This window comes from Eriocheir sinensis, chromosome 13 (assembly GCF_024679095.1).
Source record: "Eriocheir sinensis breed Jianghai 21 chromosome 13, ASM2467909v1, whole genome shotgun sequence".
Classification (NCBI taxonomy): Eukaryota; Metazoa; Arthropoda; class Malacostraca; order Decapoda; family Varunidae; genus Eriocheir; species Eriocheir sinensis.
In genome coordinates, this window is record NC_066521.1 from 21,939,977 (window position 1) to 21,952,073 (window position 12,097).

At 48.5% G+C, this 12,097-nt stretch overlaps 1 protein-coding gene across 1 annotated transcript in view; it reads right to left on the reverse strand.

Annotated features, from left to right (window-relative positions):
* The window catches only part of LOC126997820 (uncharacterized), a 28,699-nt gene that overhangs the window by 7,336 nt on the left and 9,266 nt on the right, over window positions 1-12,097 (reverse strand). Inside the window, exons 16-28 of the mRNA XM_050859031.1 lie at window positions 7,882-8,072; window positions 7,633-7,740; window positions 7,360-7,506; window positions 7,056-7,226; window positions 6,836-6,922; window positions 6,294-6,489; window positions 5,832-5,936; window positions 5,314-5,480; window positions 3,532-3,649; window positions 2,998-3,122; window positions 2,062-2,210; window positions 1,419-1,558; window positions 973-1,118 (exon numbers count right to left, since the gene is read on the reverse strand). Of these exons, the coding sequence (XP_050714988.1) occupies window positions 973-1,118; window positions 1,419-1,558; window positions 2,062-2,210; window positions 2,998-3,122; window positions 3,532-3,649; window positions 5,314-5,480; window positions 5,832-5,936; window positions 6,294-6,489; window positions 6,836-6,922; window positions 7,056-7,226; window positions 7,360-7,506; window positions 7,633-7,740; window positions 7,882-8,072 (1,850 nt within the window). The remainder of the gene's footprint in view (window positions 1-972; window positions 1,119-1,418; window positions 1,559-2,061; window positions 2,211-2,997; window positions 3,123-3,531; window positions 3,650-5,313; window positions 5,481-5,831; window positions 5,937-6,293; window positions 6,490-6,835; window positions 6,923-7,055; window positions 7,227-7,359; window positions 7,507-7,632; window positions 7,741-7,881; window positions 8,073-12,097) is intronic.

A 12,097-nucleotide genomic window follows, 5' to 3' on the forward strand; every position in this document is an offset into this window, starting at 1 on the left:
TAATCATTTAAGTAGAAAGACAAGGAAAATGCAGCCTAGTCGTAAATTAGATTGTCGTAAAGATTAAGAGAAGGGAGAAAACAGAGGCTACTGTGAACTGGAAAGAATGAGAAATGGTGTTTTATATGCGGTATGCAATTGGTTTGAGAGCCTCGGGTGAGCATTCATTCATGTAGGGAGAAAAAAAAACTGGAAAATTAAGCTGAAACAAAATTTTGTCAAAAAGAGGAAGAGAAAGGAGAAAACGGAGGCTACTGTAAACTGGTAGAAAGAAAGAAGAAAAAAATACACTGGAAAACTGAGCCGACACATAAAAAATCAGCTTGTCAAAATAGAACGTGAGGAAAGCAAGATAAGGGAGAAAACGGAGGCTTATGAGGCCTTTGAAAATACTTGATATGAGAGGTGGAGGCGTCTAAGAATATCGCCCCCCCCCAAGACCAGCTATAGTAATTCCACGAGAAACTGGCGGGTGGGGTGGTGGCGGGTGCGGGGTCACCCCCGCCCCGCACCCTGCCACACACTCTTATCACCTCTTGCATCCTCTCATATGTCATCTATTTGCTGCCTTTAAATGAATTTGATTAAATAACTGGATAATCCAGTAAAGTCATGTAATGTTAAGATTGTTTCATTTTTAGGATAACAAAGATTTTGTGTAAATACCGCGACACTTGACAACGTTGTATTCAACCGTTGTCAAGTGTCGTGGTATTTATACAAAATCTTTGTTACTATCCTAAAAACGAAATAATCTTAACATTACATGACCTTACTGGATTATCCAATTATTTAATCAAATTCATTTAAAGTTAGTAAATAGCTGACATATGAGAGGAAGCGAGAGGTGTTGAGAGTGTGTGGCAGGGTGCCCCGTAGCCGCCACCACCCCATCCGCCAGTTTCTCGTGGAAATACATTAGCTATACACGTGCAAGGATTGACAGGAGGACACTGCGGCACAGACACTCACATTTTTCAACTCTCCCCCTCCGCGCTTCAAGCAGAAGTGCCGATGCACCCCGCTCGTCACCATCTTCTGAAAGGCGTCCATCACGGCAGGATCCTTCCAATTTGCCTCATCGTGCAGGACGTCGAAAACTGTCATGTTGGTGAACTCTGGAAAAGTTACATCAGAGAGCTTTGGGTCATTCTTAAAACACTTCAGCGCCCCAGCACTCACATTTAAGGCTTTCATAGGAGCTGTGGGGCATTTCCAAGGGAAGTTTTATGGCCCTGGTGGAAGTCAGACCCTTCTTCTGTAGCATGAACCCAAAAATTGCTCATGAGAACCCGACCGATCTCCTTTCTAACCGGAAGCGTTTGACAGTACTGACATTTGACCTCATTACGGAGATGTGCACCAAGGCCACGCGCAGCTATAGCGTATGAAACTAATCTTACCTTTGCTTTACTTACTTTTCGTCGCCGTGACCTTCATTGTCTTAAACATGTGGGACATCTCAAGAGGCTTCAGATCCTGCGTGGAGGTTCCGCTCGCCACCTCATTAGCCATCTGCGTCTCCTTCTCCACGTCTATCTCCTCCACTGTAAAGAGCCTGTGCAGGGATTTCAGTTAGTGCCCCCTCCTCCCTCTCTTTGTCTGCCTCCTTCTCTCTCCCTTTCTGCTCCCTCTCCCTCTCTTCCCACTCTGATCCCCCTCCTCTCGCTCTCCCTTTCCCAGTCCCTTTACTTCCTTTCTCTTTCCTTCCCGCTCTCCCCGCCTCCTCTCTCTTCCTTTCCCCTTCCTTCTCTTCCCTCTGTCCCGTTCCTTCCTTTCTGCCCTCTTTAATCCTCTCTCCCTTTCTCCCCTCTCTCCCTCCCCCCCCCCCACACCTTCTCTTCCCTCCCTCTCCCTTTCCCTCTCCTCGTATGCAAATCGCATTCCACAGTCACGCGTTTCATACGAGAAAAGCTTGGCACTGTACTTTTAATGAGCTTGAAGTTGTGATTATGAAAGAGAAGAGCACAACTGAGCTGCCACAAAACAGGAAGGCTAAAGTGTGTGAAAAATAGCGTCATAGGGAGAGGGAAAGCAGGTCAGGTGAGCGACCACACTTACTTATTCAATTGACCGTCGTAGTTGTCCTCCACGCCCAAGGCACCGACCACATCTTTCAGCTGGGGTCGCGTACCGCATATGCTGACGTTGACGCGCGGGTAGTAGCTCATGAAGGCCAGGCACATCTCCTCCTTGGTGCCCAGTCCACCCTGAAGGGACGGGGTGGTCAGGGTGTCAGGGTATGCAAAGAGAAGCTGCTGCAGAACCTTACCCAGACCCAATCCACATACCCACGACCTTTTCCTGGCCACTCAGTTCTGGGATCATGTTGTCAAACTCTTCTACGACTTATAGCCAAACCATTTCAAATAGTCCGTTTGGGCGTTCGATTCCTTTGGTCCTTTCCTCCCCCCTGCTTCGCCACACAGTCCCAACACCTGTCCCTTCCTCTCATATGTTAGCTATTGGTAACATATGAGAGGACAATATAGGTGTTTGGGCTGTGTGGCAGAGCAGAGAAAAGGAAAGTACCCAAGGAATCCATCGCCCAAACGGACTATTTGAAATGGTTGGACTAAAGTACATTCTTGCTTAGATTGTAAGCCTCCCTATTTCCATGGGTGATAGTTTCATGGCCTTAATGGTAGTCTTGAGCACCCGACTATGCGTGTACGTGCCTTCAGCCTTACAATAGCAGGCCCATTATTTTGGTAGATTTTTTTTTTTTTTTTGGGGGGGGGGCTAGAGGGCATCATAGGCTCATAAGGAGGGGAGGGGAGGGGTGAACGAAGCAAGCATGTGCAGTTTTGGATTTCTTTTTCAAATAATCACTTTTAGCGGCATTTTGAGGCCGATATAAAAACATTGAGCCCACCTGACATTACGACCTGAATAGAGTCCACAATGAAAGCTGCCTGGGGATTGGGATGGCATGTTCCTCCCTCCTCCCTTGTTGTACACCTGCAACAATAAATTATCAATCAGTCAATCACTCACGAAGGTCGGCTTTCTTTTGGCGGAGGAGTCGTAGTAGCACTCCATGATGAGGGTGTCCCCGGGCAGCACCGTCACCTCCTGCTTCAGAACTCTCGCGCTCTGGTAGTTGAAGTCGTAGTTCATGTCTGGGGAAGGGAAGGCAGCGGAATATTGTGGATCATTTTACTTTCATGGGACTCATTGGTGAAACCCGAACAGTGAATCAATACACGAAATGCAATAATAAACTTAACACAATACTATGCGCAATACAATAATACATATACGTAATGCAAAAACTCGTAATCCGATAGTACGCGTTGCAATAATGTCCATAATGCGGTGTTATACGTAAAACTGTAATAGGAAAACAGCAACAGTGAAGTAAGACATTGCAACGCCTAAGCAAACATTTTAGCTGGTGTTAATCCCGCATACTCACACTTATAAGTTTTGCATTTATTTAAGATCGGAAAACAGCAACCGATTATGACAGATTAATTTTCCCGACACTGTAACAGAGGCGAGCACTTAGGCTGCCGCTCACTTACTCACCTTTCATGACCGTCGGCAGCTCCTGGCCGTCACGGATTTGCCTGAGGACGAGTGACACTCCCAGCAGGTGTGTGTGGAGCAGCCCCTGGAACAGCCGCACGCCGCCCTTGGGGAACGCCTGGCAAAGACTCGGTTAGGAAACATATTCTAGCACAAAGTTCCCTGAGAAGCATTACAGTCATGTTAAGACTGATATTAATGCCCATAGGCGCCAGTACTCGATCCAGAGAGTTCGGGGAGGTAGTTTGGTTAAGATTCGTTTTAGGTCCGTGCCAGTATCTCATTACCTACCTTATGAAACCTCAGTATCTCTTCATATATCTTTTCTACAAACCTTCAACAGTCATGGAAACGCTTTGAAAATCCAATTCAAGGACTTTTTTTTTACTCTTGAAAATAGGGAATAATGTTTACGAAAGCGCGTCGCCTCCTCTGCTGGCCGCGGCGACGCTGCAGCGGGTGTTGCGAGAAATACCTCCTCGCTGAAATAAGTGACATATACATGAGGGGGGGGCGTAGCCCCCCCTGGTTAGAAGGGGGGGTCGAGGGGGGCGCAGCCCCCCCGTTAGTAGGTCGTAAAGTTCGGTTGGAGTAGTTTAAATATGCTCCCCGACCCTAAGCCATCTGCGAGCTATTTTGCGGCTGCGGCGGCTGCAGCGTCGCCGCGGCCAGCAGAGGAGGCGACGCGTTTTCGTAAACATTATTCCCTATTTTCAAGAGTAAAAAAAAGTCCTTGAATTGGATTTTCAAAGCGTTTCCATGACTGTTGAAGGTTTGTAGAAAAGATATATGAAGAGATACTGATGTTTCATAAAGTAGATTATGAGATACTGGCACGGACCTAATACGAATCTTTACCGGTAGTTTTTTAGGGGGGTGGAGGAGAAGGGGCTGCCTCGATTAAAGTCATGGGGCTGCTGGATTTAATGCGAGGTTTAGCCGGCTAGAAAAGGTTGAATCTGGACACTATCTTACGTTTCACAAGACTGGAAGGCAAAGAAAGATGGTGGAAGAGGGCGTGCGGGGGAGAGAGAGAGAGAGAGAGAGAGAGAGAGAGAGAGAGAGAGAGAGAGAGAGAGAGAGAGAGAGAGAGAGAGAGAGAGAGAGAGAGAGAGACGGAAGGAAAACGAGAATAATTAAAGAGAGGAGGACAAAATACTATAGGTCGGTTCCACAAGAGCTGGCGGAGATTTTCCTTCAGGTGTGGACTCGCGTCCATTGGTACCGTCGCACAGGTGATGGTACTGCGCGCTCATTGGCCAATTCTTAACTTGTTCTGATGCGCATAAAATTGGCTCTGTATTCCTTCCACAACCGTTTTGTGAGTTGTAAGATAACAGATTGCACCGATAAAAAAAAATGCAATAATATCTTTATTGATAAATATATGCCCTTTGAACTATTATTGATTTCTATTTATATTTATATTATATTATATTTATATTATTGATTGATTGAATGCTAGTTTATTGTTGCAAGTAAACAACAAAGGAGAAGGGAGGAACTTGCCATCCCGATCCCCAGGCAGTACAGAGTGTGATTACACAACTAGTAATACATATACCAATAGTGTTGATTTTAAGAGGTAGCAGAGAGCGAGAGATGGTTGGCTGTCATGGCAAACGAAATTGCAGCAGCTTAGATCAAGTAAACGACAGCCAATGAGCGGCGCGGAGACCGTCACTCAAGCACTGACGCCAAGTCCGCGAGGGCACCTCTGAAGGAAAATCTCCGCCAGCTCTCGTGGAACAGACTATAAAAGCTGTAGGCCCCGGTACTTACTTGCTGGGTGCAGGTGCTGTCGCAGAACCCGGCTGACATGAACGTCGGTTGGCCCGGCGGAATGATGAGGAAGGGACTAACCCTGTGGCCGATAATCAAATTCCCCGCGTCGTACTCCCGAAGGTTCTCCGTGTAGTATATTCTAACGCCGGAGGAATCCACCACCCCTGTGAAAAGCCGGTGATGACTCGCGAGAGCAGGAAAAGGCTTAAAAGGTCAGATTCCTACTATTATTATGATTTAAAGTGTAAGATTTCTACTTACAGCTTATTGTTTTATGCCTTATAGATGTTTGTATTGAAGTGACTTGTTATTGATATAGTTAAAGTATGTGTCTTCTATCCTTGATGCGTGTCACGCCTCCACGGAGAGACGTTCTTGGCCCGAAAATAAATATGTTCCCTCGATCCACGCGCTCACACCAGTAGCAAAGACGTTCCCGTGTGTGTGTGTGTTTGTGGACGTAGTACTGTATTATTTTGTAACCGAAAGAGAACTGAACAGACACAGTAACTTACCCTGCCGAAGGTTTGGGTTGTCGTAGTGCATCTCCATCATGAAGTACGTGGCTACCCCGTGTTCCTCGCCGATGGGGAAACCTGCGTGATCTGGGAACATCTCCCCTGAAAAGGAAAGGATAGTAAGGGACTCCACCATCCTGAACGTGTTACAATAGTATGTCTACCGCGGCTTCAGGCGAGAGGAAGAGAGAGAGAGACAGGGAGAGCGGGAAAGAGAACTGAGTGGGACAAATTTGAATCTCTGCGCAATTTCTTAACAGTCGAGGCGATAGCCGACCAAGAGTAGGCACATATGAAGAGAAGAGAGAGTGAAGGGGATCAGAGAGGGAGAGAAGGAGGCAGAGAGAGCAGGAAGGGGGCACATCGGAGGGACCTCTAGACACCAGGCAGCACTGTAGATTGGAGGACAGAGGTAACCACGGAGACGGAGACACAAACTTAATGCCTTGGCACACAAACCGTCGCCTCCTATGGCCCACACGACGATGGGTGATTTGCACTGCTTCCAGGAGAGGGGCATGTTGGCACTGTAGCACTGCGTCCCCTCCCAGCTCGTCCACTTCTCGAAATGTGTGTCGCTGTCTGGCAGAGAACACTGGTAGAGGAGCAAGTGGTGCACGTGTTCGTTGTTCCCTTCCTGAATCACTGGAACGTACTGCAAAACACATGGTATAAACACTCGTGCCTCTCAGTGTCAGTCACCATACATTCCATTACCTACATAAACAGGATCAGTGGGCGAGTCTTGGGAGGAAGAAATGTTCAGGTGCTTTTAAAAGTACTGCCACCTCAATCCTACATTGGCTTTACTTCAGTCATGTCCACAACCCAACACAACATTTCGGTATGCATGCTTTCAATACTCAAAATCTTAAATGGTTGCGGCGTGACATAGATTTATTATACAGTGTTATGGAAGACTTGAATTAAGTCCATGCGATCTTCAAACCATCCTTGCTTGAAGGGCAGGAGCTGAGTTTGCGGCTCAGAACACACCGTACCCCGATCATGTGGCTCTTGACAGGCATGGGCGGTATCTTGAAGATCTTGCACCAGTACAGAGTGTCCAGGTCGCCGGGCAAGCTCACCTGAAACGTTACAGGGAGATTAGTTATTATGTTCAAATTTACGTGCAGCTGAAAAGCCCAGTGAATGTTTGTACTGCTGAACTGACACTCGGGGATTCAAAGCCATCAGTCACACGCAGGAGGAGCCACTGACGTTTGGTGAGAGGAAGTCCCAGGTCTTGACATCAGGGCCCATTTGCGGCATCACAAACTGGGGCGACCTCAGGTAGAGACTCTTGGTCCCTCGTGCCGCGTGGTACATGACGTCATTCTGGCTGGCCGGGTCAGTGTTGCTGTAGGCCCAGATGACCCGCACCGTGTCTTCCTGTCGCGATGTATAAAACACCATCTTAGGACTCGTGCAAGACATTATTATAGCCGGGGAAGAATGTTCCTGACACGGATACAAAACTGAATATGTAGGCATCTAGAAAATCGTTTTAAATGTAAACACTTACACTGAGCACAAAGTCGTTCTCGTCACAGGTGTCCCAGAGCCGCGAGAACCTGAGCACCGTGTGGGTGTCGTTCTGGTAGCCGCCCAGCACCGTCACGTCCTGCGACTCATCAACCCTCGGGGCCATGTTGCCCTCAGCATACCGGTCCTGCGGGAAGACCTGGCACTCAGCATCTCAGCAGTGGTTTGAGCTACCGTCCACCCATGTCTGAGTGTCCTGGGGTCGTTAAGAGTGTGGAACAGGATGACAAAGGAACATAAACAAGTGACTCGCCTGCAGGAACATATCCCCGGCAGCGGTCACCCAGCCCAGCACGATGTCCGCGCCTTTCATGCCGCCATTCGGGGAGAAGCCCAGACCCACGTAGCCCTTGGCGGCCACCTGGGGATACCAACAAAACCGGTCTCAGAAAACCCGAAGAAGCTGCTCCTGAGACAACTTGGGCAGGCGATGACGATGTTCCATGAGAGGCCAGAGATTGCTGAAGGCTTTGTGCGCCGCCGCCCGCCGCGACTCGCTCACCTGAACCTCGATGACGATGGCGTTGTCGCGGGGCGACCACAACATGACGAAGGCGCCGTCCTGGTCCAGCACGACCCTGTGGCTGTGGCTCATGGGCGGCAGGTCACTCTGCGCCTGGACACAGACGCCGCCTCCCCCCACGGCCGCCGCCACAGCCACCGCCGCCACCCACAGCGCCGCCGCCATGTGTCCTGGAAGTATCACATGAGGCCGCTAACGAGAGCCAGTCACTCTTATAAGATTAACGTTCTGGAAAGCAAGAAGACTACACACACGCATCGCGCACACACGTTCATGAGTACCAACGACTGGGAAACTGTTACCAGACAAAGAAACAGTACCAGCGCGTCGGCCTTGAATAAAGAAACCCTTCCAAACTCGGGATTCCGTTGCATAAAACTACTTCGTCGCACAGTAAAACAACTTCATATATACTACATCGGTGGGTCTGCATGGTACGGGCGTCGGCACTAACCTTGCCTATGCTCAAACACTGGGGTCTTTTTACACACGCCACGGACGGAAGCCAAGCGTCCTCTCAGCACCACAGCAGCCACAGTAAATGAGTAGAATGGCGCCTCTCGTCTCCTCTACTTGTATCTCTGGGCTGGACTTCCCTTTCCCCCGTGTTGAAGTTGCCTATCACCGACGTATGATGTGGATAGTATTTTTTTTCCCCTTTTTCCGGGCACACATCGACTCTCCGTGTTTGAAGGCCCGTGGAGAGGTGACTGATGGACAACGGAAGAGTTTTTTTTTTTTTTTTTTTTTTTTACGTTGCAGCCTCTTGCGCCGGTAGGCTTCTTCCCGGTGGGGCCTGATGGTCGGCCCAAGTCTTCGCGGTGGGGCCTGATGGTCGGCCCAGCCCGTTCTGGCGCAGGCGAGTATTTATAGTGGCGTCATCTTGTATTGGCTCATGCTGCCCCCCGGAACTCGTTCTTGATTCGCTTGGACGGCTTCCTCTAGAGTCCGGGTTGATGGGTGGTCTTCAGGACAGCATGTGGGTAGTTTTAAGCCACTCGGCGGTGACTGAAAAATCCGAGGTGGTAGCGTGAGGATTCGAACCAGCGTCGTCCATCACGCGGTGAATGTGGGCCCAGTACGCTACCAGTTCGGCCACCGCCTACCTGTATATAGAGTATCGGCGCGACACCTGTGCGGAAAGTGTCGATGGCGATCTCCAAGAAGCTCTATAAGGAAGTGGACTGACATCGTTCTACATTCCACAACAACCCGCATGCACGCCGAATATAAACACTACGTAGTTACACGGGTTTGTTTGTGTGTGTTCATTCCTGCTGAGGCTCATACCGATGTTTTATACATTTGTGGGTGTGCGCAACAACAGCTCATGTTTGAATGTATGTCTGTCTGTACGAATACACATGTTTGTCTCCGTAAGTGCGAGAGGAACTCTATCCCAGTGTTTGTCTGTATGTAATTGTTTTCTTTCCCCTGTGCGGAAGGGTATATATGTGTGTATTTCACTGCAAGTCCTAGAGAAAGTGATTTAGGGTACGAGTTTTCTGTGTATTTGTATTGTAATTATATATGTATTGTATAGTGTATGCAGTGTATATGTATTTCTATCTCTGTATAATATTCTACCTAATTCTCCTTATTTTACGCATCCACGTTTGTATGCATGACCCAAATATGCCATCCTTATGTCCTCTATTTTATGTATTATGATCTATCGCCCCCATACCCTCTATTCTATTTTTGACAAGACATAATCTTTGCATCAGTAACTGTATTTGTAACTTTATTTGCTTTTGTGTACATACATATGTTTATCTGGGTATTTGTAATTATATTGTATTGTAATTGTCTTTTATTTTCTCTATTGTAATTGTGTCGTTTATTTTCTTAACTGTATTATCCCCCCTATATCCTCTATTCTAGTACGTTCTATACAAACCTTACGTGTCTCAACCTGCATGCCATCATCCTTTTCCTCGCCCTTTCACTCTCTATCTGATCCTCTTAAATAAAAGTAGCAACCCGTCCGCCCGGCACCCCTCCCTCTCTCTCCTTCTCTCGCTCTGTTTACTTCCCCACTTTCTCTTCCATGTATGCATGTGATGTATTAGCTTTAGGTTAAGTACAATCATATGTATGTAACCCTAAACTCCCCCCTCTGTAAATTCCCCTGACCTTTACTGAATAAAATAACTGAATCTGAATCTGAACCTGATACGTAAGATGCTAGGAAAAACCAAGGGGATGAAAACGAGACTAGACTAGACTAGACAGAGAGAGAGAGAAGAGAGAGAGAGAGAGAGAGAGATACGTAAAATGCTAGGAAAAAACAAGGGGATAAAAACTAGACTAGACTAGACAAGACTATGAGAGAGAGAGAGAGAGAGAGAGAGAGAGAGAGAGAGAGAGAGAGAGAGAGAGAGAGAGAGAGAGAAGAGAGAGAAGAGAGAGAGAGAGAGAGAGAGAGAGAGAGAGAGAGAGAGAGAGAGAGAGAGAGAGAGAGAGAGAGAGAGAGTAGAGAGAGAGAAAGAGAGTAGAGAGAGAGAGAGAGAGTAGAGAGAGAGAGAAGAGAGAGAGAAGAGAGAGAGAAGAGAGAGTAGAGAGAGAGTAGAGAGAGAGTAGAGAGAGAGAGAAGAGAGAGAGAGAAGAGAGAGAAGAGAGAGTAGAGAGAGAGAGTAGAGAGAGAGGGAAGAGAGAGAGGGAAGAGAGAGAGTAGAGAGAGAGAAGAGAGAGAGAGAAGAGAGAGAGAGAAGAGAGAGAGAGAAGAGAGAGAAGAGAAGAGAGAGAAGAGAGAGAGAGAAGAGAGAGAAGAGAGAGAGAGAAGCAGGATAGCCGCGGACACCAAGAGTAGGGCTTGGCTGCGTTACAAGTCCCATCCTTCTCAGCATAATAAAACTTTACACAGAGAAGCCTGCAAGAACATGAGCCGGGTACAAAAACAGGCTATACAACGCTGGAAGGAGGTAATGAAGACCAAGCTCAGCGGACAGTCGGTGGGTAACAAGGAGTGGTGGAGTGGAGTGAAACAACAACAAGGCCTCTCAGCCGACAACGCCATCCCACCCCTCGTCAGGCCAGATGGGTCAGTGGCTATGCGCGACAAAGACAAGGCGGAGCTACTGGCGGCCCACTTCTCTTCCAAAATGTCAGTACCTGATCCCCTCCGCGCCCCCCCGAAGATGCCATCCCTCACCAGGGCCTCTCTGGAGAGTCTCACTGTCACCATGGAGGAGGTAAAAATTCTGCTGATGCAAATAGACCCCAAGAAAGCCCTAGGGCCTGACAACATCAGCCCTCACCTGCTAAAAAGATGCGCTGGCCAGCTCGCCCTACCACTTACCACCATCTTCAATAACATCCTTTCCACCTCCAAGTGGCCCACACTTTGGAAGAAAGCAAGAGTGGTGGCCATATACAAGAAAAAAGGCAAACAGGACCCAAAGAACTACCGCCCAGTATCCCTCCTCTCAACTGTTGGGAAAATCTTGGAGTCCCTTATAACAACCAAACTCACGGCCTTCCTCGATGCCCACCATCTCCTCAACTCCAAGCAATTCGGCTTCCGGCAGGGAAGATCTGCTGCAGACCTGCTGCTCCTTAACTCTGCCTCATGGAACCACTCGCTGGACAGGGGACTCGACACCTTCGTCGTGGCTCTTGACATAGCCGGAGCCTTCGACAGGGTTTGGCACCAAGGCCTCATCGCCAAGCTGAAGAGCCTAGGTGTGCGAGGCGCCCTCCTGCAACTCATTGGGGACTACCTCCAGGACAGGGCGTTACAGGTGGTGGGTGATTAACGGCCACACCTCAAGCCAGCACCCCATCAATGCAAGCGTGCCCCAGGGCAGCGTACTAGGGCCTCTACTGTGGAATGTTTATTTCAATGACATTCTCCAGCTCATCCCTGAGGCCCAGGCGTACGCTGACGACTGCACCCTTGCCTTCACCAGCGACAGACAGGACTGGCAAGGCACAGTGTGTCGCATCAACATGGCACTCGACAAAATTATCGCCTGGAGCGGCTGCTGGCAAGTCACCCTGGCCCCTGACAAAACGCAAGCAATGGTAATATCCCGCAGGCGAGATATCAACAATCTAGCCGGGCCGGGGATACAACTGGAGGGGAAAACGCTACCCCTTCAAGACTCCATCTCCATTCTCGGAGTGGAGTTCGACGCGGGACTCACCTTCACCACCCATGCGAAAAATATATCAAAAAATGCAGCATGGTAAC